This window comes from Perca flavescens, chromosome 9 (genome assembly GCF_004354835.1).
Source record: "Perca flavescens isolate YP-PL-M2 chromosome 9, PFLA_1.0, whole genome shotgun sequence".
Classification (NCBI taxonomy): domain Eukaryota; kingdom Metazoa; phylum Chordata; class Actinopteri; order Perciformes; family Percidae; genus Perca; species Perca flavescens.
This window is the reverse complement of record NC_041339.1, coordinates 17,179,644-17,205,771: the sequence shown is the minus strand read 5'-3', so window position 1 is coordinate 17,205,771 and position 26,128 is coordinate 17,179,644. Positions and strand designations below refer to the sequence as shown.

The 26,128-nt window shown below is 39.8% G+C and overlaps 2 protein-coding genes across 6 annotated transcripts; one reads left to right on the top strand and one right to left on the bottom strand.

Annotated features, from left to right (window-relative positions):
- Nucleotides 1-482: 482 nt before the first annotated feature.
- LOC114562151 (40S ribosomal protein S27-like) lies at nucleotides 483-2,166 on the top strand. The gene is made up of 4 exons (XM_028588445.1): nucleotides 483-663; nucleotides 1,109-1,214; nucleotides 1,300-1,410; nucleotides 1,607-2,166. The coding sequence occupies exons 1-4, from the start codon at nucleotides 658-660 to the stop codon at nucleotides 1,633-1,635; spliced, it is 252 nt and encodes an 83-aa protein (XP_028444246.1). The 5' UTR covers nucleotides 483-657; the 3' UTR covers nucleotides 1,636-2,166.
- tpm4a (tropomyosin 4a) lies at nucleotides 2,004-24,235 on the bottom strand. 5 transcript variants are annotated; one of them, XM_028588441.1, is made up of 10 exons: nucleotides 24,152-24,235; nucleotides 23,666-23,915; nucleotides 21,261-21,386; nucleotides 7,272-7,405; nucleotides 6,997-7,114; nucleotides 6,763-6,833; nucleotides 6,585-6,660; nucleotides 5,355-5,417; nucleotides 4,874-4,943; nucleotides 2,004-3,151 (listed from the first exon to the last, which is right to left on the bottom strand). In XM_028588441.1, exons 2-10 carry the CDS (start codon nucleotides 23,777-23,779, stop codon nucleotides 3,069-3,071), a joined length of 855 nt encoding a protein of 284 aa, XP_028444242.1. In that variant the 5' UTR covers nucleotides 23,780-23,915; nucleotides 24,152-24,235; the 3' UTR covers nucleotides 2,004-3,068. The 5 variants fall into 5 exon arrangements, with proteins under 5 accessions (XP_028444242.1, XP_028444241.1, XP_028444243.1 ...); XM_028588440.1 differs by lacking the exon at nucleotides 24,152-24,235 and having other exon boundaries at nucleotides 23,666-24,031; XM_028588443.1 differs by lacking the exon at nucleotides 24,152-24,235 and having other exon boundaries at nucleotides 3,062-4,121; nucleotides 23,666-24,034.
- Nucleotides 24,236-26,128: the final 1,893 nt, after the last annotated feature.

Here is a 26,128-nt window from a genome sequence, read left to right as displayed (position 1 = left end):
CAATACCCTCACTATAATATATACTATATTATATATTCTAAAGTAGACTTTATCCTTTATCCTTGCACAATTGTACTATTTGCACTACCACCATAACATACTCTCATAGAGCACTTTACCATGCATACTGAATCACAGGGTCAGTCCGCCTTGTCACTGCAAGCTTATCATGCTTACATCCCTTAGTAGGCCTACATTCATATGGATTTTTTATTTTATCATCCTGTTTATGATGTATGTGTATGTTGTGTGTGGGACCTTGCATTTCCCCTTATCTATCTATCTATCTATCTATCTATCTATCTATCTATCTATCTATCTATCTATCTATCTATCTATCTATCTATCTAATTTCTATGTCCGGACCGCATAGTCTATTTGAAGAACAGAAAGGTTGTGTCAATGTAGCTGTGTTTGACTCTTTATTTGTACTGTCTGCAAAAGTAATTATTAAAGTAACATTATGAGTAGCCATTATCTGACTGTCACGCCTCCCCTAAAGAGAAAGACCCCGCCTGCCGCTTGATCTCAGTTTCCATAAACGTTCATCAGAACAAAAACAAAGTACAGCTGGTTCTGTTGGTGCACTTAAAACTAAACTCGCACTTACTACATCGTATTTGCATTGGACGATAAACCTGAGTGATTTGAGCAAAAATGTCTGTAAGTAAAATCTTTTTATTGCTATATCTGTTTTTCTGATTAGAAACGTTAGAACTTGTAGAACAGTTGCGATTGACAGAACGCTGCTTAAACAGTCTGTCATTTGATAAACATAACATTATACGGAATGATAGGCCTACATTGGTAATCAGTTGATAAATGACGTGTAGGCTACAGCGGGAATTTGCATAAATGTGCTTTAAAAATCATTATCTGTATTCAGTATACAATTGTAGCTTCTCAGGCTTGCCTGGACATGTTTGTGTACTTGCTCTAAGTAGCAATTCATTCATCAGACTGTAGGTGGCGTTACGGTATAACCAAAACATAAAACAAACTATCATCGCATCGTCATTCAGGGAATAAAGTTAATAACACAAACTATTAATTTAACTTCTTAAAATAACATATTTAATAATTCTCTGATGTCTGATCTCGGTTGCAGGATAAAGATCTGTTGTACCCTCGTCTTGCCAAGGAGAGGAGTAAACACAAAAAGAAGAGGCTGGTGCAGAGTCCCAATTCCTACTTCATGGATGTAAAATGCACAGGTAAGGACTGCATCACCAGCTAATTTTCCTCACTGATTTTCTAATGTGTTCCATTGTAATTTGTATTCTTCTCTATACTCACCAGGGTGTTACAAGATCACCACCATTTTCAGCCATGCCCAGACAGTGGTACCTTGTGCAGGCTGCTCTTTAATCCTCTGCCAACCAGCAGGGGGGAAATGCAGACTAACTGAAGGTAAAAAAAAAAAAAAGTATACTGTATACATGTTTTTAATGTTGCTTAGGTTATTTCTCCACGGTGTGTGAAAGTGAGTGGATAAATGATGATCACAGTTTATATAAAATAAAAGGTGAAAGGTTTCAATTCTACCCTTGTTACGGTTTTGCCTGTGGTAAGATATTGAAATGTTTGATTTTTTTTGTCTGTTTAGGCTGTGCCTTCAGAAAGAAATATTCCTGAGCAGAAATGTGCAAAATATTCATGACAGGCAGCAGAATGGAAGAATGGACCATGGAAAAATGAGTCTGAGCCTCACGCTATGTGCTTTTAAGTGTGTTAAATCCTTCGTAGAGAAATATGTATCTTGATTATTCTTGATCCATATCTTGATCTCGGTGTTTCATAGTACAGAGCAGGAGAGGAGCTATGGAAGCTCAAGTTAAATCATACACATCCAATATCAATACACATTCCAATATGCTCAGATTGAATTGTATATATAGCCGATTGATATGATGAAGCACTTGATGTACAGTGGTTTTGACTACTTCTATTGATTAACTAAAACATGTTATGAAATCTTCAAAATGCTCAAAGAGTCCAATGAGTCATGATTTCTGTAAAACATTTATTAGGTTGACATAGAGGGAGTTGGTAAATGAAATATTATAAAATGGTCTCGGTCATGTGTGAGACCCTTTCCATGGCCCTGGCATGAGATGAAACCATGATGACCACCACAAACAAAAATAAAACATTTTTTAGAATTTATTGTCTGTGTTATATGTGTTCTTTGGTCTTGAGAGTTCCCCTAGCAAAAAAAATGTGATGTAAATGAAACAAATCCAAAAATAATCAAAGCAATACAATTTCTCAAATACCTAACATTATTCTACTATATACAATAAGTATCCATGGTTGATACAAGTTGACTTGAGCTTCCAGTGGTTTGGGGTTCAGCTCGCTTATGTAATACAATATATTGTAAATCTGGTAAATATTGGCTACATTATGGCATGGCAATGATGAAGAATGTGTCAACGGTCAGGTCAAGCTTAGGGAAAGACAGTACAGCTTAGAAATGCATGTCACTGCTAGATACTGTACATGCACAGCTCTCAGCTTCTGCACAGATCCCCACATTAAAATAGAGTAGAAAAACTTTTGATGCAAAACTTTTGAGAAAAACAACACTGTTGACTATCTTCATATCACCACTGGGTGGCACTTCAGAGCCATACCAATGTAGACTGAGCGAAACCCAACGCCATCTGTAGCATATGTATTAAAATAGACAGAGGCTTAATGTATGTGCACATCAATGAAACTGAGCCAGTTTAAGTGGTTCAGTGACCAAATCTGAGGTTTCCTTCTGTGTGTCAGTTGCCAGTTCTTTCTAAATAAGTGGTCAAAAATCATTTCTGAGGGGGGATTTCTGCAATCACAGGTGGAGATAAAAAAGAAGAATGGGGGCAAAATGACTTCCCATCTTTAAAAAAAAAAAGAAAAGAAACAAAGGTGCCTTCGGAAAAAAAACAACTAGGGAGAAGCATTAAGTTAATCCCCCTTCACACGGGGAATAAAGATTTTACAGCTCGAAATGTGGAATGGAGTCGAACATTTAAGAAATGTTACATGACGATCTCATCCTCTCCAGCTTCCTCTCTGTGTGTTTATAAGCTGTTGAGTTCCTGCAGGGTCTGGTCCAGGACTTGATGCATGCCAAGATTCTCCTCTTTGGCTTGTGATAATTTCTCTGGAGAGAAGAAGAAAAGTGACACGGTGAAGAATCAACCATCAACAAATAATACTGCTCCGGTCATGACAATCTATTCTCCTTTATAGGTTTGTCAAACAACATCCACTGCAAAACAGCACATAGCACTGTTTTACTGGACAGATGTTTTGCATAACTATTTTGGTTAAAATTGTGCCACATGCAAAAACCTCAACCACGCCGCTGTGCCTTTCATGCATAAACTGCTGACTGTCATTCTCTGCCAGAAGACTGTTAGTAGATTACAGTATGGACTTTTTAGTGGACTTGTGTGCTACATTTGTTGTATTAGATGCTACCTTGTGTACTATCAGTCCATACTTGAGCACACGTGACTATATGTAATATCAGAAACCATCAAAATGAGATAGATTAACAAGCAAAAGAGTGTTTTAAAGGGTTATAGGGGATGGTAAACTGCATTAAGTCACACAAAAACCAGAGTAAATCTCACCTTGTCGCAAATAAACTTGCTGATAATTAGAGGTACATGTACATTAACCAACACGTTCACAAGATCAAACTGTTGGTTACCTAATTACAGAAATAACAGAGTGCATGGCAATGTACACACCGTAACGGAGGTTATACATCAAATGTTTTACTGAGATATACAACTTGTATGAATAATCAAGAACAGAGTGACAAAAGCTGTAAAGTAGGAAAGAAAAAATATTTTAATGAATTATTTTCTGCATAGTAAGATGGGAAGAAGGCACATACAGTATGATCCACAGAGAGAAGATGAATTCAAAGCACAGGACAGAAAAAGGGAAGCGAGAGAGAGATAGAGAGAGAGAGAGAGAGAGAGAGAGAGAGAGAAAGAGAGAGAGAGAGAGAGAAAGAGAGAGAGAGAGTCAGAGCATCTACAGAGATGTCATGTCATTGAGGGCATGGTCCAGCTCCTCACTAATGGCCTTGTACTTGAGCTTCTGAGCATACAATTCATCTGGAGGTCAGAGGTCGACAGGAAGTACAGGCAGGTGCCAGGGACAGCAGCGACACAAACAAGCCGAAAGCAGGACAAGAATGAGAGGCAGATGGAGGCAGAAGAAGAAGAGCAGAGGGAGAAAGGAGAAGACAAAAAGAAAAATAGGTCAGGCTTTTTAAAGATGCAGAAATGCATGGAAGAAAGAATGATGCATATCTAATTACGCTTGCGGCTCTTTAGCTGGGTGAGCTTTGAGCATTTAAGCCTGCTTTGAATGTCTCATAAAAGTGCTACAATAACTCTATAAGCTCAGCTGTCTGTAGTCCAACAACTTAATAATGCTGATCTAAAAGCCTCTGAGCACATTCTGTCCTCTTTGTGCCATGGCTGACATGGAGTAGTCCTTCAGAAACAAGGGTCTTCCATTAGCTTAGGGGTTTCAGTACATTTGGAAGGGAGCCCTTTCTTTTACACAGAAAATATGTGCAGTGTTGCTGAAATAGGACACTCCTTGTGGGGTCTATGTCAAAATGAATGCAATTGTGCATGTGTGCATTAAGATGGATTAGAGTTGGCCCCACTGACCTACAGGAAACTAAACTATTTGCTTGTGGTTCATAAACAAACATGTTACCTAATTTACTGAAGCTGAATGCACCCTTAGGTCCAGATGACTGGTTGGTCATTTAAAGACAAGTCATAAATTGCCTTTGTCTGGTTGTGTTAGAAAAATGTGAAACTATGCCATGTGAGTGGAACTGATCTCATACCTTCCAGGTCATCAATGGACTTTTCCAGTTTGGCCACTGTCCTCTCTGCAAACTCTGCACGGGTTTCAGCCTGACGGAAACACACACACAGTATGTTACAAGGTAAAGAAACAATTCAGCATACAGGACTGGTATGCTGCAGGTTTTCAAGAGCTTGTTTTGTATCTTCCAAAGTAATCACAGAAATTACAAGTTTAATACGTTCCCGCAACATTTAGGTTTTCAATGCATGCAGATATTAAGCTCATAAAATGAATAATGACCATCTCAAATCATCAATTCAGTAACAAAAATAACTGTGTACGATATAAACTTTATGATTACGTCGATTAGTTTTTGACATTTCGGCCTTTTTTTAAAGATGCATACATTGGAGGAAGATTACGGCATTGGTGTCGTGCCCGTTCATTGCTGATTTGTTTCACTTTAAAAACATACAATATATGCTCAAATTGTGTGATCACTAGAATCACTATCTCACCTCCTTCAGTTTGTCAGTTAGAACTTTGATCTCCTCCTCGTACTTGTCTTCTTTTTCTGAGTACTGTTGACATATGGAGACACAGAGAAAAACATGACCTAATCAGTGGCAGATATCCAAACATATGCTCATACTCTCTCTCTCTCTCTCTCTCTCTCTCTCTCTCTCTCTCTCTCTCTCTTCTGTATCATCCAAGGATTATAATTGCTCAAACAGCTACGGCACCACTCCCTCTGAGGAGTGATATGTTAGGATGAAGGTAGTGGCACGAAAGAGGCGTTGGCCTTGCCAGGGAACAAGTTCTGCTGTGATGCCAACCATGGTACACATGACTGAACAAAAAGATGGCATCTACTGAAAGTCGAGCAGTCATGTGGTTAGCCTGGCATGCCATTTTATTGCCTGTCTATACCTTGGGAGGAATTTTACGTTGTAAACAAGAAGAATGTGCTGCAGGTCTCTACTGGCTCCTGGATCACGTATACCGTAACACCTTATGCTGCCATTAGCCCTGCATATAAAAAAAACAGCCACAGTGGCTAATTTGTCATGCGGTGGATCACAAAGAGTTCAGGTCTTGCACTCTTGATACATTCAGATCTTAACAGCCTGAGGGGAAAATAAATGGTTGCGTTGTAAGTAGGACCTGATGATACACAATTATAATAGAGGTAGTATAAAACAATACTTTGGTGATTTGGCATCCCTCCCTACTCACTCAAATTACTGTCCATTGAGCCATGAGAACAGCCCAAATTATAGGATACAGGGAAATGGAGATGAGTATGTGCTGGGTGCCAGACCTGGTGCTCAGTATATAGGACTGTTGTATATATTTAGGTTGTGTATTTGTGGAAGAGAACGAAAGTAACTCCATTAACCATCAGCCAGCTTCATATATTTGCATACATTCATATTTGCCAAAATGAGTAGAAAATTAAGTTTTACCATTGATGCATTTTAAGTAGATACATTCATAATCCCAATTTGGTAAACAAGTGGTTTTTACTCACACTTTGTAGCTAGCCTTTCACATAGTCCTGACATGATGCTTATTTTGGACATTACTGGATAAAAAAAAGTTTGATGCATTTTTCCTAATCTGGCATCTCAGGAGACCAAAAAGTATAGTATAAAGTATAAAGTATTACTTTACACTAAATGTGTATTTCTGCTGCAGTGTCTAGTTATTGATAATGCATCATGACTCACACGCAGCATGTCACTCACCTTCTCAGACTGGGCTTCTAAGGACTTCAGGTTGTTGGTCACATTTTTCAGCTCCTCCTCCAGGTCCCCGGCTTTACTGTGGAGAGGGACCGACATGGTATGCTTGGTTTTAATGGAAGAGCAACGGGTGAGGGCATGTGTGTATTTGCGCTTGTGTTCGTGCGTTGACTGGTTTTACCATTCTGAGAGCTCGGCCCTCTCCTCAGCTCTCTCCAGCTCTCCCTCCAGGATCACCAGTTTACGGGCCACCTGGGACGAAAGACATTCAAACATTTTGGACTTGAAGCACATAGTCCCCGGAAGGCAAAAGCAGGTCAGATTAAAAACAAAATATGAAAATGAAAAGGGGAGCGCATCCCAATTTGAAGATGTCTGTCTTTCTCCAAACCAGCTCCCGTTGTCAAAGTCTCACCTCCTCGTATTTACGGTCGGCCTCCTCGGCGATGTGTTTAGCCTCCTTCAGCTGCATTTCCTGAATCTCCATCTTCTCCTCGTCCTTCATCGCTCGGTTCTCGATCACCTTCATCCCTCTGATTGGACAAGACATTAATAAGGCTTTAAATTATGTTGTGAAAGCCAGGTGTTGCAGTGAAAAAAATTTCTCACACACAGGCAATTGCAGGCATAAATGCACATAAACAATATTCTAATCTAAATATCAAAGTTGAATCTTGTTTTGCGACTGACCTCTCGCTCTCGTCTGCGGCCTTCTCAGCCTCCTCTAGTTTCTGCAGTGCCGTGGCCAGCCTCTCCTGGGCTCGGTCCAACTCCTCCTCCACCAGCTGGATCCTACGGTTCAGAGCGGCTACATCACCCTCCGCCTAAGAGGATGAGAAAATAGGGTGAAGAGAGAAATTTAGTCATTCAACTTTAAATCACCCAAGCTGGTCTTCCCTTCCCCCCTCTTCCCCACCATAAAACAAGAAGAGAAGGAAAAGGCACAAACTTTGTAGTGTATTTAAGGTAACTTTAGTGGTTTCCAATGTTTCCAAAGAAACTGTGCATCTTCTTTTGAAAGCTTTTGTCTGTACTCTGTACTATCATATTAAATCCACATAAAGAAGTCTAACTGCAAGTAAACCAAAATACATTCAATTCCATCTGTAAGTGAGATACTGTAATCTATTCTTTATGCTCTCTGGGGCCGTTCATGTTTGCCAAATCAATAGATGTCAAGCTGATGAAAAATAGGTGAAATTAAGACAGCTGGAGGTTCCCTGAGGATTTGATATAGAAGAGGGGCCTACCTGCGATGAACACAACTACTATCTGCTGAGTCTGGCCGGAAAATGTAATCCTTTTTAATATCTGAAGATCGCGGGACTTTGGATATGAATGAAATGTTTACAAAAACTCAATTTCCGGAGACTGTGAATGCAGAAGTGGGCCAAGTAGGGTGGACAAATGGGCTTTCTTCTCATCTGCCTTTGGTAAACAAAGGCAGAGAGAGGAAAAAGAAAGCAAACAGACAACTATACAGGCATTTCCTCTCTGTTGGACAGCAAGTTTATCCGACCACCACCTCCTAGGGAGCTGCTTTCAAACTGGAAACAAGCCCAACTCAGTTTTCATACAGAAGTAACCACAAAGAGACCACTGTAAAAAGTTCACAACCAGGCAGCTCAAACAGCACTACATAAATGCACTTTTGCTAAATTATTCTTTCAAACCCAGAGTACTCACACAGGTTTACTCCCTGTTACTAAAACGAAGCAGCCTGGGATTTCTTAGACAAACATATGTTCTTCTGTGCTCAGTTGCAAGGCAGCAGTTAGTAGGTCAGTGACTCATTAGCTAGTCATTCAGTCCAGAAGTCAGGTTGCCTGTCAGATTAACAGACAAAGTGCCTGCAATTCAGCTTACAGGTAGGTGAATCATTCTGATACACATTTGGCAAGATAAAGTCATTAAGAGAAACAAAAGAGAAAGGATTGGCACTGAGGAGGAAAGGTAGCACTGCAGAGAGAGGAAGAGTGATCTCAGAAAGCTCAGAGGAAGAGTTATTAAGTCTGTTTGTGCTGAGAATAAGAAGACCTTCATCCAGACTATTCTTCCATTCTGTCATAGACTTAATATTTCAGGAAATGAAAGCATGGTTTCCTGCTTGTTGGCAGCTGGCACGGGCCACATTTTTAATTTTTAAGATTTTCTCCCTCTAGCCTCCATGTCATCCTAGACTGCTGACTAGCCAGTCAGTCTTTCCACCTCTATTTCTCTCTCTCTCTTTCTCTGTCCTCTCCCAGGTCCTGCCCTACTGCACCCAGAGCTCACAGGGGAGGCCGCTGATATGAGACAGGAAATGTCTGTCAGACTAGCGCTGACAAGCCTTAAAACAGACAGCACTTGATAGAGGAAAACAGCCCAACGCTGAATGAATGAAAAGTCATAAATCGGTCGAACATCTTGAAATCTCATCAGCTATGTACTTCACACAGGTCTGTCGACACTACATCTAGCTCGTGAGAAATGTTGAACAGAATTAAACCGGAGCCTGAAATAACAGATATTATTGTTACTCCGTTAGTCCTGAGTGAAGCAATGTGCTGTGAAGAATATCGTCTGCACACAAACAAACATGCTATTCATGAGCTTTAGGTCAGCTACACCGGCACATCAGTCACTGTAATGCACTTCCAGACACACACACACACACACACACACACACACACACACACACACACACACACACACACACACACACACACACACACACACACACACACACACACACACACACACACACAGACACTGCAAACATGCAAACAGGCACTCTCATTCTGTCAATCTCTGCCTCTCAAACAAACATCACCAGCTAGTAACCGGCTAGTTTCCTGCCCAGTAAAATGTGTGTCGTCTGGCAACACACAAACACAAAAACCTAAAGTCTTAGCTAACACCACTATGGTGCTAGCAAATCTACACTTGCAAGCCAATATGTGCCACCTGGAGTGTTATCTGTCATCGGATTTACCCAATTACAGGAAGGGGAATCCCCTTATGAACAGAGGCAGCCTTGTGTCAACTAAAAATGCTAATGTGCATACAGTACATACTGTCATACTTCTTATTCACTCAGCCATGACGAGAGAAGAGAAGAGCTTTTTTTCTTTAAGTCCCGAAGGTTATGCTGAAAATTCATTTCCTTATGCAGCTTAATAAAAAATAATTTAACCAGTGCTTAAAGCACAGTAGCACAAGCTCTTTTAGTATTCCGAGCTTTTCGAACTTTTCCACGAAAATAATAAATGTAACAGCAATGTTTAGGCAAACATCACTGAAGAACCACTAAGTCACAAACGACAAATCTTTACTCTGAGAATAGACTCTAACGTCACTTTACAAATGAGGATCTTGAAAAAAGTGACAGGAAGTCAGCTGTCCAACATTATTTCATTTCCTCCCTTTGATTGTTCTTTCTTTCATTGCTGGTATTATCTGTGTCTCTGGCCATGCCCCTTTCCTTTAGCAACCACTTTGCATTCTTGGGCTGCCAGGGACGCACACTGCCTTATATGGTAAAACAAACTATGGAGAATGTTCGTGGTGGAGTATCAGGGAGATTGTAGCAGCCACACACACACACACACACACACACACACACACACACATATCTGTAAAGATACTGACGACAAGTAGCTGCTCTGTTATCAAGCTAGCTTAATATGTAACACCAGTGCTTTCCAAGAGGAGAGTGGTATGTCAGTAACTGCTGGCTACATAAGCCAGCTCCCTTGGACCAGTTAGTGCCTTGCTAAAGGACGAATGAAGTGTAAGATTTGTGAGGAACTGTAAGATTCTTGAAGGATTTTTAAAGAAATAGTTCAACATTTTAGGAAATTTGTTTATCTGCTTTCTTGCTGAGAGTTAAATGAGTAGTTCGATACCACTCTCACGTCTGTACAGTAAATATGAAGCTACAGCCAGTGTGCAGTTAGCTTAGCTTAGCATTAAGACTGGAACCAGGGGAAAACTGCTAAGCTGGCTCTGTCAGAAGGTACAGACTGTCGTTTTAAAACTTTCAATATTTTTGTATGGATTAAACAAACATGTACAGATATGAGAGCAGTATCAATCTTCTCATCTAACTCAAGAAGAGACTAAAGGCAAGAAAGCAGTATGCAGATTTCCCAAAATTTCAAACTATTCCTTTAACAGTCAGTGCTGCCTGAGCAGCATCAATAGGTGAGTGAAACAAACTACAACATGTTGGAATACAGGACCTAATATGCATTTCCTTTCACCTCTCTGTCACTAGTCTCAACCCAGACTACATTTACATTACTATGTTTTCTTTTGCTACATTTACGCCTCGCGGCCACAATACTACGGTATTTCCGAGCCCCTTAAACAGAGCCAGAGACTTGCTCAGTGTATGCAAATGGTCATGTTTCGTGCGTTGTCAGATGTGTTTATATGGACAAAACTATCGTCTGGATGGAGATCGCCGTTGTCTTAAAATGCTGCTTAAAGATGAGAAGGCAGTAGTGTAGCTGTGGCCTCAGTAAACAGTCTCCTTCCTGACTTGAAGATACAGCACAGTTCCACTGGGAATGACTTAAGAAATACCTGAGTGTATTAGAGACAAGATCAAGGACAATTGGAAGAGGAATCTAATTATTGGCTAATTCCAGGGCAGTAGGCTAATGAGCTGCACAATGCTTTTAGCGTTCAGGGGAAGTTATTCCTGACACTGCTGCTTGCTACTCTGAATGTGAATGTGTGTCTGTGAGTGTGTAATCTTTACCCATGAAGATCTGGCATGCAAAGAGAGCTGCATTCAATGTATAAGCCAACCTGTCATAAGGTGTGATATGTAAAAGAAGGTCATTAAACTTCCAGAGAAGCATCACAATGAGATCTCACTGTGCAAAAAAGAATTTGTCAGACTTTCACACAGGTCTTGTTTGAGTGTTTCGTTCTGGTTCTGCCGCATAATACTCAAGTGTCTAATCCTGACTAAAAGTTCACTGCAAACCGATTTATAAAAAGGCCCTTCTGGAATCCACAAAATATACTGGGAACCAAACTATTTAGACTGTTTTCCATCTTGGTTTTGTTGGAATTTACATCAACCTAATGACATTTTGGGAAAACACCATAGGTCTTTAATTGTGTGGTCTCTGAACAAATAGAGGGCGGGTGATTTAACTACTAGCAATCCTAGCAGCAGTTTATCTTAGCAGTAAAATGTTTTATACAGTTCTTTCAGGCTAAATGAATACCACTTGCACTATGCAATACTAGCACCAACATGCTAACAGAGGCAGAGATCCTGCTTTGACAAAAGCATCACTGAAAATGCGTTAAGTATCTCACTGAACTTAGCATGCATCCATAAATGAAAAGACCGGCATCATTTCCATTCTCTAAATGCTTCTTAATGACATTATAGCAAATTTAGCTTTGCTAGCACCAACCCGCAACCTTGGCCTGCATAATCAGCTAAGCCACAAGCCACTAACATGGGAGTTTTCTCCAGAATGCCAGCGACTGCCAAAACGTATCAACATGTGGCACTTATAAAGTTGAGCTATTCCCAGGGAGAAAGTCCAAAGAAAACAGTGAAACCAGGAAGTAAATCTTTCCACAGAATCTGCTGTAGTCTGCGAGATGCCTAGCAGAAAACCGTCAAACCCAGTGACCACACCAAGCAGCAAACAGATGAAACCTCTAGTTCAATTTGACAAACTGTTCATGAGCTAAGGGAAGTATGTCTAAATAACTTCTTGCAATTAGCTTTCAATATGAGACTGAAGGAGTGTAAAATGAGCACAGTTGTCATGTATGTAGAAAACAAATTCAGTGTGTCGAGGAAATCCAATGTAAATGTCTTTATGGTACAGTCGATGAAGAAATTGCATGAATGGAGACAGTGATGTGTGGACATTTAAGATGTGTATTAAGTATTAAAGGGGAACACCACCTACCATTTACAATTCCAATATGTTATTTCCATGGCCTAGGAAAGTACAATCAATATTTGTAAACATGAGCCGCTCACTCTCAAAGCCAGAAACCAGAAAAAGTAAGGGTCAAACTTGTGATGTCATCAAGTATAATGTCTGGGGCCATAGACAATGAATGTTTGTTTTCTTTTTATACCCAAACAAGCTTTATTCTCGTGTAGTGTTCTCAATTCCCGAAACCGAAAATGTTCCCATGTACCCAGAACATTCCCCTGGTGCCCTGTGTCATCTATAACATCTCTCCAAATTCATTGTCTATGGAGCAGTTCCGGACTTTATACTTGATGACATCAAACATTTGGGTTTTAGCACTATAGTTTTTGGATTTGGGTGAGAGTTGTTCATGTTTACTAATATTTTAGGAATAACATGAATTTGGAAAATGGGCGTAGTTCCCCTTTAAACGTTCCCTGAAGTTGTACACCACTGACTAGAATCTACGTAAACTTGTGAAGAAACACTCCAGTCCACCACACACACTAATCTTCCTGTTGATCAGGGACAGGAAATGTTGGGAGTATAAGCACAGGAAGTGCTGTACAAGTCGGCAGACAACATCCTGGGAGGGGCAGCCTGGGGAGTATTGGAGGGAGACCTGGTTCCTAACGTGTTAAACCTCAGTGGAGGTTTTGGAGTTCCACTTCCCTTTTTATCTGTTTTTTCAGATATCACCATGACAGCATACAACAAGTTCAAAAAGGGAAATAGATACTTTTAAGCTTTAAATTATATGCTATCTTTTATTGTCATTTTTGATAATTTGATTGTTTTTTGGTTAACCAAGTCATTATTTTGTCTCACAAATATAATAAAATAAAAGAATATGTGTATCACAGAAGCAAATATCACAAATGTGCTTCCATATTACAAAAAGGCAGGCAATCTGGTTGATCTGAGTTGCTCACACAGCTCTCAGGGCCTTGAATGAAGTAGAAATCATCATCTTTGGCCTGACTCTCAACTCTGAAAAAACAAGTAACTGCTGTGAACACTATGAAGAATGAACAGCTCATTGAGAACAACAGGCGTAAATAAAACACATCTAAGCAGGTCAAATGAGCCTTTGTCATGTCTCTGTAATCTGACAGAGCATTAAAGCATTACTAAGCGGTTGAGTAACATCTCTAGAGGTGTCAATACCACACTATAAATAACACAAAAGAACTTATTATTTTCTAGTTAAAAAAGTTTGCCAAGTGTTTTTTTTTTCTGATGCTTTCACATTTTCAAACAATGATTCATTACCTTAACATACTCAGCAAGGTTCCTGTTTTGATCTCCCCAAGCTCCAATGAAAAGAGTTTTTGTGCCAAGGAATAACTGCAGGTTGGCCTAATTATTCACATATGGAACCACACCAACCTCGCCACACAAATGCACTGCTCTGTTTGACTTTGAATTCACATGGAGTGAGCAGTGTGACAGCTGAAACTGCTTTAACACATTAAGGCTGACGGGGATGAAATGGAAAACATGTACATTGTAAAATGTAACATTATCTACTCTGCAGATAAAGAACCAATTCATCCCGCCTATTTAGCATTCATAAACAGTATTGAAACTTGTAATAAGTCATTTTCACACTATAATGTAGTTATATGCTCATAGGTTCATATGCTCATAACACATTTAACTCCTCTCTGAAGCATCCATAACTGGGTGCTGGTATATACACAGATAATGAATGACACTAAAATATAACACAGTTGTATCTATATCAAATGTCTTAATTGGAAAAGTTGTTATTAATTGTTGAGAATACTGTAAAATGTCCTTAAATCTGCTTATGACAACATTTAAAAACAACAATTTTGGTATGTTTATATACACAGCTCAAAAATTATAAATAGGGGGCATTAAAGTGTCATTGTTACCGTAATATGTCTAAAATGCAGTTTTTTAAGTGCCTGTTGTTATTTTAAGATTTGAATTCTGAATTAAAATACTGTTTTACAACAAACTCATGTGTCACTACCTTTGGCTCTTACGCAGTTACTGCACTCGTACAAGTGGCGGAAAATGCCTCATTGAACATCAGAAATTCATAGGAGGTGTGTGTCTTACTATCCCAGAAGATGAAATGTTAATATGCACTACGAGAAATCTAATACAAGTCATCCATCCATTTATTACACCCACTTCAATGCTTTTGATTAAAAGTATGCCTGCAGGTTGGAGATTTCTCTGAACAAAACAAACATATAAGCTCATTACATGAGCGAAGAAGAAGAGAAGGCCTCCACCAGCCAATCACCACGCTTATTGGTGAAGTCAAGATACTTTATGTCCCAACATGCATTGACAAACACTGTGACCTCGAACTTAAAGACTTTAATTCATTTAAGATAATGATTACTGTCACCGATGTGAATATACAAGTTCATACAGAACGAATACCCACAAGCTGACCAAACGCCCAATTGTCAAATTGGTTCAAAGTTACTTAATAGGCTGTCTGTAACAAAGGGGTAAGTCCTTCAGCACGCCAGCTCCTTTCATCATCTCAGCTCCCATATCTTTATAGCCACACCTTGCCCTCCCACTCTCCTTCAATCTTTCTGCTTGTCCTGTCATTATCCAGCCCCTATGCAAAGGATATGGCACCGAATGCCATAAAGCAGCACGTGAAACAAGTCAAGACTGTCACCTAACTGTGTTGCTAAACATTTTTTCTCCAATCCCGCCTCTACCTTTTCTGTGTAAAGCTGCAACACTCGGATGTGGGCTGAGTCAAGAGACAGGCAGGTGACAGACATGGGTGAATACTCAGAAGAAAAAACGGATGAGTCACTTTCAAAACTTCCATTCAATGTGTCTAGTTTGAGAAACCACACATTTGTGGAACTTCAAAAATGACTTGCTAATTACTTCAACTGCTGCTAATACTGTGTGTTTAAATGTAAACACATGAAAGTGTTGAAAGTAGGGCTGCAACTGACGATATCTTTCATTATTGTTTAATGTTCTGATTAACAGTTTGGTCTAGAATGTCAGTAAATAGCTAAATATGGCCATCGCAAGTTCCCAGAGCCCAAAGTGACATCTTCAAGGTTATGTTTTGTCTGACCAACAACAGTTCAAAAACCCAAAGATATATTCAGTTCATTATCAGGGAAGACTACTACACCATAAGACATTCACATCTAGGAAACTGGAAACAGTTTTTGCAATTTTGGCTTTGAAAAAATAAATCCTTAACACGTAGCCTAACTAATGATCAAAATGGTTACTGATCTATTTTCTGTTGATCGATTAAGTGAGTAATAGTTTCAGCTCTTGTTGAAAAAGGCACATTTTCCAGACTATTCCTCTGAGTCCCTAATAACAGAGTAGGCCTTCTTTTAAGTATATGCCCTTTATTTTCCTATCATCAGTGGAGGCAGGATGGTATGGTGGTTGGGCGTTCAACCAGGCAGCTGCTGCTGGCACACATCCACCACCCTGCTGAAGTACCACTGAGCAAGCCATTGAAAGAGTAAGAAGTGAATTTCCCTGGAGAATCACAACATTATCCCCTTAATCTAAATGCTGGCAGCTCTAAAAGCTGCTAAGACCTCATAAGTAAGTAGTTACAATATAATTATGAACACAATTTGTATTATTAAGACGTAATCTGGTCAGTCGAATAGATTAATTAAATTATGTACAATAGGTTCAATGCTGTCTACGTGGTCTACATTATTCACTGTAGTTTTACAGAGGCCTGTGACTCAGACATCACTGAGCATGCGCAAAGACCTGCAGGAATCCAAACTTTTTTTCATTACAGACCAACGCCTTGCATTGTGGCACAATCACGCCCGCGAATGAATCAATGACATGAACTAATATGACTTTTTAAGAGCCTGAGAGGTGAGTCTGGCAGATGACAGCAGAGCGGAGCGAGGATATAAAAGAGAGAAAAGACCTATATATAAAAAAAAAAAAATAACAGTCGAGGATTTGATTGTCTCACTTTCTCTCGGAGCTCCCGTTCACTGTCCAGCTCTCTCTGTAGGACCTGAGCCCGGTCCTCTGCGTCGTCGGCCTGCTGCTGCAAACACTGAATCTTCCTCTTGACAGCATCCAGAGAGTTCAAACCCGCCATTGTTGACTGTTTTGTTACTTAATTTAAGACTACACTTAGAGAAAAACGCTGGACTTTTTCTAGGTTGTGCAAAAAAATTAAATTAGCTACTGCCTCCTGCTTATTTGGTCTATTCAGAATAATAAAATAAGGGGAAAAAGTGTTTGATTGTTGATTTAAAAAGACAAAAACCGATAAGGTCCAAGGCCAAAGTCTTTGGAATGTAAAGGAGTCGTTCAAGTGCAAGAAAAGTTATATAACCAGGAAGTCACGGCGTCCAGGTGTTCTCCAAATGTTTCTTCTGGTCTGTAGGAATGATACGTTGATGTGCAGTATAGAAAGTTGTCCTCAGGAATGTTGCAGTTTTTGGTCCGGACACTTCAGAGTTTGAGGAGGAGGATTGGAAAAGCTGCGCGATGAGGAGAGCGGAGACCGCCAGACTGTGCCGGAGGAGGAGAGAGATGATTGGGATGATGAGGTCAGAGAGGGCGGGGCGTGTGTGTGTGTGTGTGTGTGTGTGTGTGTGTGTGTGTGTGTGTGTGTGTGTGTGTGTGTGTGTGTGTGTGCCTGCGTGTGAGATCCCTGTGACTGATGTGATCACTGCTACGACTAAGTTTTCAAAAGAAAAAGGAAAGCCATGATGAATTAATTTCAGATCAAATGGCGCAGTGCCAATAGTTTAGATGTCACACACAAACTTGATTTGACAGCGATATTTTCCTTTACAGACTGAAGTTCAAAGTTTCCACCCTGCTTGAAAACATAGTATATGCTGTGTATTTGAATGCTGCAGCATGGTCGGTATTGGCCCCAATACTGACCTTATAAAGCGGATACCATGGATACTGTGACATTAGAGGTGCAGTAGGTAAGATTTATAAAACTAACTTTCTGTCATATTTGCTGAAACTGACCCTATGTTCGAGTAGAACTACATGAAGCAGGTAATTTAAAAAAAAATGTGGCTCATCTGGCACCACCTATTTGTGCTATTTGCAAAAATCCACCTCTCCCCGTTCAGATCCAATCAGGGCCGGGGGGTGTCATTCTCCCTTGTGGGGGGAGGGGTTTAGGAGACCATTTTGGGCTTTAGCAGAAAAGGGGGAGGGGCTGAGAAGTTGTCCATGTTCAAATTTTGGATCTTCGCAATCCTACCTACAGCACCTTTAAATACAGTTTCTTTGAATGTCATCATAAAATTGCAGTGATGTATAACACTGGTATTGACCACCGATATCGGCAAATACCCTGAATTAGGGTCTCAGAATCAGTTTTGGTAGAGAAAAATTTGGATTGGTGCATTTCTACTTGATGGGTTGCAATATGCTGCTACAGTCTTTCTTTTTTTCATCGTCCCTTTTTAATGGGAAACCTCAGAAGGCAACATCTCTTCTTAAATGATTTAAAGCTCACAGATACAAGGTCATGATTTAGCATCACCATGGCAATGAATGGTCACAAGCTAAAAATATTAAGATGAGATAACATGGTATATTGTTTAGAGCTAGACCGATATATTAGACGATATTAACTTCGTTAACTCGTTATAAGCATACATGTCAATCGAAAAGTAGTCTCGCATTGCCAGACCTTCCTCCGTAGTTTCCGGCAGCACATGAACAATCCCAGAAGTGGAACATCGTCAATATAGACTAATCGAAAACTAGCAAGAAATTGCATTACAGAAATATTAAAAATATGATATAAGGTATTTAGTGTCCCATTACATAGTTTGTGTACAAGTTTATTTCTGTAGCTTGTTCTTATCCTTTTTGTAATAACCAAATTTAAGGAATCCTTACAAAAATGTTTATGTTATGTGTTTATATAAAACACAAATTTTATTAAATCAATTATCATTATGGATACTGTCTGCAAAAACCCAGCATCAGCGAGGCTATAATATCATTTGATGATGTGATATATGATAATGTCATATGATGCTTACATTCAGTGAAAAGTTTTGGTTGCGCCGTTACATTGTTAGTTCTACTCTTATGCATCATTTTTTCAGTTTACTGTACATTTCAGTTTCAGTATTTTTCAGTTCAGTACTTTAAACATTTGACAAGTAAATGGATGAATCATTAGATATAACATGCAGCAAACTAACCACATGGGGTATGTATAAATTCATAAATGACAAAGGCGTCCTCACAAGATGATATATTACGGGCAAATCTGTTAAGTAATCATGCATAATCATAATAAGTATTTCCATTTTTGAGGAACCGTCTGACTATTTGTCTTAAAGGAGTGAGCAATCAAACATCGTCCACCACCCGCCTGCTCGTAGATGATGTTCACTGTGTGGCTGTAAATCAGATTTACGCTGCATCCTTCAATTTTCTCTGCTGGCCCTGCCTGTGTTTACTCTCTCAGTTTCCTATTCACACAATCGGCCCTGTGAGCAAACATGTTGTCTGGACAAGCAAGTAGCAGGCCAGAAGATCTGTTCTCGACTCGCTTCAGTTCATGTTCAGCTCAAATTCATTCCTGCTGTTCACCGTGAAGAAGAAAATCTCTCACAATCAATCTCATCTGTTGATTGAACCCCTCTCTGTCTGATTTGCCCCTTACACCGGAAAAGCTGGACGCATTGATTTCATTAGACACAGGAGTGTGGGGCTTTCTATTTGCCTTAGCTGCATTCCTGACATACCAGAGCCCCCCTGTCTTCTCCCTGCTTTCTCTGCCCGGCCGCCCCCACAGTCCAGCTTTCCCCTAAAACAGTTGTAACTATTGCTGCTGCGAATGCTGTTATCAATACCTGTATTTAAAAGTACAAGATGCCACCCTCTCTGACTCTTACCACCATTAGCTCTCGGCATCCTTTATGCAAATGTTGTGATCTAACCTCCTTAAAACAGACTCTTTTTTATATATCACAACTGCTTGCTTTTGTGGGGTCTTTGACTCACACTGTTGTGCTTCCCCAGCCCCCTCCAGGTTTCCAATCTGGTCGTGCTCTCTGTGTGAATTGAGATGTGTAATGACTTGACTGCTGCCTCTAATAAGTGACATGTGAAGGGGGATTCATGGAAGTGGAGTAGAGCAGCTTTACTAGCTGGACATGTTTGTGTGAATATAATTCACTGTAAATAAAGTAAACATCTATTTTTAGCAAACGTTTAGAGTGGAAGGAAGCCTTACCTAGTCAGGCTCAAACCACAACTTCAACAACTACTTTTTCCAGGGGCCCACTTGACCCACTTTACATGTGAGGCTTCTCAGAACTGTTTTGAACTGAGTTTATTTAATCACAGCGTGAGGATAATCCAGTGTGTCTCAGCCTTAGTCCCTGTGTCCGTATGTCAGACACTTCCTTTCTCTTTGTGTGTAGTACAACACTGCATTTCCCTGGGATATCCTCCACAAGGCTCAAACAATACCACATCTTGGTGGCAGCTTTGAGAATTTTAGTTTTTATGATGCTTCTTTTTGCTTATTTACCCTGCACGGTTTGCTTAGTAATTTAGTTGGAGTGACTGGCTTCTAAGTGATTGTTACTAAAAGTAAATGTCACTGCTAAACTAGTATGATAAGTGATATTTTATCCATATCTTGGAAATAATTGACTCCCTAATAAGGACTTTGTTTATATTTGAATTCCCCCCTCTCTCTCTCACACACACACACACACACACACACACACACACACACACACACACACACAAACAAACAAACGTCTGTGCACAGATGCAGGGAGGAACCACCACTGACAGATATACAGCGCTGTGGTTTGCGGTGTTGCCAACCATCTAAAATATGATCCATCTTTCCAGATTGCAGCTGATTAGCCACAGGACAACTGACATGTCCAATGTTCCGCTACATTTACTGAAATTAATTATTTGTGTATACAAAAACATTTTCGCCAATTTGAGTTAGTTTGTGTCTGATGTAGAGGACACAGTCATCCCCTTGAATGATGACTCTATATAAGATTCGTATAGGATTCAGATCTTTTACTACAATAAACGTGCCAATACTACAGTGTAAAATATTCCATTACAAGTAAAGGTCCTGCAATAAAAGTTTACTTAAATGGGAACTACACTGATTTTACACATCAAAGTCAGTTAAGTTGTATAAAACTGTAGAGGGAGCTGCACAAAAAGTGTCTGAGGCAGCATTGGTTGGGGGGGGAAATTACGATTTTGAAAACGAAAAGATCAGAGGGGTGTGTGTGTGTGTGTGTGTGTGTGTGTGTGTGTGTGTGTGTGTGTGTGTGTGTGTGTGTGTGTGTGTGTGTGTGTGTGTGCGGGGGTTACAGTTTATCCATGTGCTCATCTTTCAGGAGTGGCTACACAGGAATGTATCAGTCTCTGAAGTGCTCCAACCATTCACTGTGGATCAAAGTAAACCCACAGCTGGTACTGGCTTAGAACCATCCAGCTGTGGAATAATGGGCTCTGGTTTTCAGCGCCATGGGAAGTGAGTGTGTGTCAAAGTCGGAAAAAGCAAGTTATTAATGACAAAAGCAGAAGCCTCTTGTCAATAATACTTTCAAACTCTTGCTAATGATTCAATAGGAACAGTACTCTTCATTTTCATTCAAGTGAAGTTAGTAAACTCAGTTGACCCAGACTCCCCTGTGTGTACGTGTGTATGTACAGTATGAGTGTGTGACCTTTCACTTACGTCTGCAGCTTTTATCTCAGACAGTTCCAGCTTCTCCTGAGCGTCTTTCAGGCCCTCAGAGAATTTGTCCAGTTCGTCCTCCGTCTGCTTCATCTTCTTCTGGAGGTCCATCAGCTCCTCCTCCAGCTACAACAGGAGAGACTATTAGTCCAGTTCACTACACTGTCTTTGCTCAGTGTGTTTTTATTTAAATGTTATAGATTATTTATCTTTTTACCCAACTCCGTTCGGCATGGAAATTTCCTGTGCACTGCTGCCTTTGTGCTAACTCCACTATTGGATTAAGCCTGGCAGGCTTCCAGCACCATACAAATTGCAAATCAAACACTTTATTTCAATGGCTTCTTTTCAGGTTTATTGTTTTCTTAAATTATTTAAATGTGTTGACAAAGGACATTTTGTGATGACCTAATTATATGTGTCTTATAATATGTCAGCAAGCAATGCATCATCAAGGCTGTGTTGTAGATGTTGATGAAAGCCTTTTACCCTTGCACAGTTAACCATATGCAGTGCACCCATCCATATGATGCACATTGCACACATAATTTGGGTGATATGAATGTAGATTGCAGAAGTGACATTGATCTGTGTTTTTGTTTATTATTTTTAAAGAAATGGCAGAGCAAATTCCGAAATCAAATCCAATGTGGCAGGGTTTACATTTTTATGATGTAAATTGAGGGAGCAAAAGCAGTATCAGCTCCAAATATCGGCTCAAGAAAATCGGCAGCCCGTATCGGTCATCGGCTAAGGCTGATGGAAAAAAATCGGTATCGGCATCTGGCACTAAAAAAATCCATATCGGTCTATCCCTATTCTATACAGTTCCATTCTATACTGCTCTGTTTTGTTATGTTCCGTTCCATTCTGTTCAGTCCAATTTTATTATATTATGCTCTGTTTTGTTCCATTCTGTTCATTCTATTCTATTCCATTCTATTTTACCCTATTCTTTTCTATCCCCTCTTTAATAGACAAATCTCACTCTAACAAAGTTAAATGAATGCACTGAACCCTGGATGAGTTTTAACCCCAAACTTTCACCAACTTAAAAAAATCCTGTTTATATGAGTACAATAATAGATCACAATCCATTATGTTTAGTGTGTTTGTTACTGCGTCTAAATAATAGTTCAGTGTGATAGGACGCCGTCAAAGCCTAGGTGTTTGAATTTAGACTAGTGATAAAGCAGCAGATTTGGGAGTCTAATTGACTTCATGATGTATGGGAACATTTAAATGGTAATGGTTTACTATCAGCCTCTCATGACATCAACCCTGGTATGCAGAGCCTAATCCTCTCTCTCTCTCTCTCTCTCTCTCTCTCTCTCTCTCTCTCTCTCTCTATCTCTGACACACACACACACACACAGGGTTAAGTGTTCCACCTAATCAGTGCCCCCCCCCCCATGAAGTGCTTCTGATAATCCTACTGAATTCCATACTGTTCTCTTCTGCTGCCTAAAAATACAGCTCTTATCAGTAAGAACACACGTGCCTGGGACCGTGTATGTCTGTGTGTCTGTGTGTATATTGTGTCCAAATGTATCCATTTGCATGCTTCTTGTGTGTGTTGTCTCTTGTGCTGGCTACACCTGTCAAATAGGCTTTGTGAGAGACAGACAAACTCTCTGCAAACTGGTGCTGGAGGGATGTAAACAAATCATGATCCTGGGTGGTCTCATCACCTGAAGTGGCCAAATCCACTATGAGGGGGATTTTAACAGTTTTCTTTGAGCTTCACTTTAAACAGCATTACTACTGCCCTATTGATACTACATTCATCTCCTATTGATTCCTTTAAGTTGTTTGTGGTGTTCAGGTGGTGTGGTGACTCAAGTGATGTCCCCATAAATAACTGCATAGAAATCCACCATGATGAATAAAAGTTGGTGTATTTTTGTGATGCTTGCATATGTTCTTCCTATAACATGTTATATTTTAGCTGGAAATGAAGTACATGATTATCTTACACAAAATTGAGATTTCAACAGTTTCAAGAGCTTATCCTAAGAGCGTTGCCTGGCCTTTTAAGGAAGTGTTTGCGTTTCCCATACCGTCACTAGGATTTGTTGAATTTACCCTCCAGTCTCTGAGCGATATTTATATTTCTTTAGCTGTGATTCAGCCAAGTAAAGCAGTAAATTAGCTGTGAGGAATGTGGAATAGATAAATGTGAAACGTGTTTACAGGCAGTTTCCTTAAAGGTATGTCTGGTATGATGATTATCTTAAGAACTGGATGAAGAGAGAAGCCTTAAGTATGGCTTATTCTGAGTCTGGAGCAATTTTGGCAGTTATGTTAATCCATATCTTTAATATTACTATTTTATTTGCTATTTCATTAATCAAAAACATTTCTGATCTCTGTAATCTCTGTAATCTCTGCTCTTTCATTCTCACCTGCTTGCATTTGTCCTCTGCTGCCTTCTTGTCCGTCTCTGCCTGCTCTGCCCGGTCAATAGCATTCTCCTTGTCCAGTTTCAGCATCTGCATTTTCTTCTTGATGGCCTCCATGGTGGCTGCTTGGTTAGATTTCCCTGTCCGAGATGTTAAAAAAATACAGCCTCAAAAAGCGCAAGTCTGTCTCCTGTTGTGTTTAGATGTAGGAGGTCTTATGTACAGTACTGGAAAGAGCTGGATTCCAACAAGGCTGCAAAGAAATAGAGAAAGAGAGAGACAGAAACGGGGAGAAAGTAGAAAGGAGACAGAAAGAGCTGTGAACAGAGATGGAGAGTTGAGCCCTATATGGGTAGTTATTTAAACTGCAACAGAACCTGCCTCTAGTCTCTGATCACCTCCTCCTCCTCCCATGCTTTCACCCCTCCCTTCCTCTTTTCAATCTTTCTCTCCATCCTCTCCCTCTCCATCTATTGCTCCTTCACTCACCACTCTGCTTCCACTCTATTCTGGCTCCCTGACTATCATTCTCTCAGACACGTACTCCACCCTATCAAACCACCCGTCCAAGGTCTCTCTAAGGATTGGTCTGGCTTCTCCACTCTACTCACTAACTTTTCCAACGTGGCTGATCTCCTTATTTGGGTTGTTGTGTTTTCAGAGAGGGCCACAGATCAGACAGGAGAGAGAAACACAGGTCATGTCTCCACATATAACCTCCTGTCAATAGATAAAGAGTCCTGCTGGCACAAAACATCTCACACTCAGGGCCTTTAAGAGTGTGTATATTAGAGGATGAGAAAGGGAGAGAGTAAAATGCAAAGTAGGTGGTGGGAGAGTTTGAGAGATGGATGGAGAAAGTTCCTATTCTGTAATCACGTCATAATATTTGGGCATTAAAGTCAAACGCCAAGGAGACTCAAACTAGCTAGGCCATAATGTGGAAGTAAAAACACAAAACTACCTGGTATGAACAACAGATGCAACAGGGATTAGTTTGTTTCACTCAGTTGCAATGCTCTATGAGGTAGTGTGATGATACAACCTTCGCATCCTTCAAATTTCTATCATGGTACCATCAAGCTGTTTTGGTTTTATGACTATATGATGCAATTCAGACAGCTCCTGTATGGTTATTTTAACTATGATCATCAGGGGTAGTAGAATGTAAAAGAATGTATCAGAAGTTGTGAGAAGTTAGAAAAACTATCTGAAATTTGAACCCGGAGCTCTGTGCACCTGCTATTTGAGTTTGGTGACTGAAGGATGAAAGCAGACTGAGTATTAGAGTTTTTGCGAACAATGGACACCAGTGTCCACAGTTGCTCATAATCATAGAGAGCGGGATATGTAGAAAGATGGATGGCCCTTGAAGAAGGAGATCCATGGATATGAATCAGCACACAAAGACTAGGACACTTATTCCCCAGGACTGGGTTGCACCAGCTACTTGTTAACCCATCACTAACTTTGTGTGACCTACTAGCTAATTTCAAACTAGAGATATTCTAAATCAGGTTTCACTATTACAACTTAAGAAATGTCTTAAATAGTAAAGACTAGTAATGTGAAAATCAATTGCTAGTGAACATCTGTTGCTCCATGTAGCATCACAAGCTAGCGTAACTTACAAATAGAACCATTTTCAGGGACTACAAATGGTAGCCTACTGATAGCTGAAAATCCTTTGTAAATGTATGAATGACTTTATTTTATTTATATTTGCAAACATGGAGAAAAATGTGTTTTTTGGAGTTATATTCATTTAGAATGAGAAGGAAATATCTGATTATGCCAACCTAACCAATGTTATATTTAGTCAATCGGATAGCTTGGCAAACTTTATTAGCATAACATTATGTCATTTGAAGTATATAGACTATATTGTGTATTTTTGTGAAATGTAATAAAAAATTTCTGCAGTTTACATCATTATTAAACATTTTGATCAAGTATCAGGTTTGATATGTCAACCATATTCCTTTAACGTTACTTATTTTACTCTTTGATAAACTAGGCATATGTTAGCAAGCTAATGTTAGCTTTGTCAGTTGGTTCAGTCATGCGACGTAACAGTTACACCTGAAGTTAGGTGTAAACATTTAGCTAGTAACAACTAATCTCACTGTAAAAAAAACTAGTTTGTGTGGTTGTGTTGATTTAGTGATATATAAATAATATTTACTTATGTTGTAGTAGGCTAGCTTTTAACTTATAAACATGTGGTGCAACTGGCTCCCAGACATATCATCTTTGAGCCATTGTGTATACAGCTTTTAGTATCTTGGCAGCTGCACTTCCCCAATTTAACAATTAAATTAAAAAATAATGGACATTGTTCAGATGGTAAGCCATGGTGGTAAACCAATAGTCGGCATGATGTAGCTTTAGCTGCCACTTTAGCAGTGGACCAAAGAGACACTCATAATGACCAGTTATCCTTTTTCTTTGCTCTGTTTCCTTTAT

Coding starts and splice junctions, on each gene's coding strand:
- LOC114562151 (XM_028588445.1), top strand. Junction 1,215..1,299: donor CATGGATGTAAAATGCACAG/GTAAGGACTGCA, acceptor TATACTCACCAG/GGTGTTACAAGATCACCACC. Junction 1,411..1,606: donor GAAATGCAGACTAACTGAAG/GTAAAAAAAAAA, acceptor TTGTCTGTTTAG/GCTGTGCCTTCAGAAAGAAA.
- tpm4a (XM_028588441.1), bottom strand. CDS start 23,779: ATGGAGGCCATCAAGAAGAAAATGCAGATGCTGAAACTGGACAAGGAG. Junction 7,406..21,260: donor CTGAGATAAAAGCTGCAGAC/GTAAGTGAAAGG, acceptor TCATCCTCTTAG/GCGGAGGGTGATGTAGCCGC. Junction 5,418..6,584: donor TAGAAGCCCAGTCTGAGAAG/GTGAGTGACATG, acceptor ATATGTCAACAG/TACTCAGAAAAAGAAGACAA.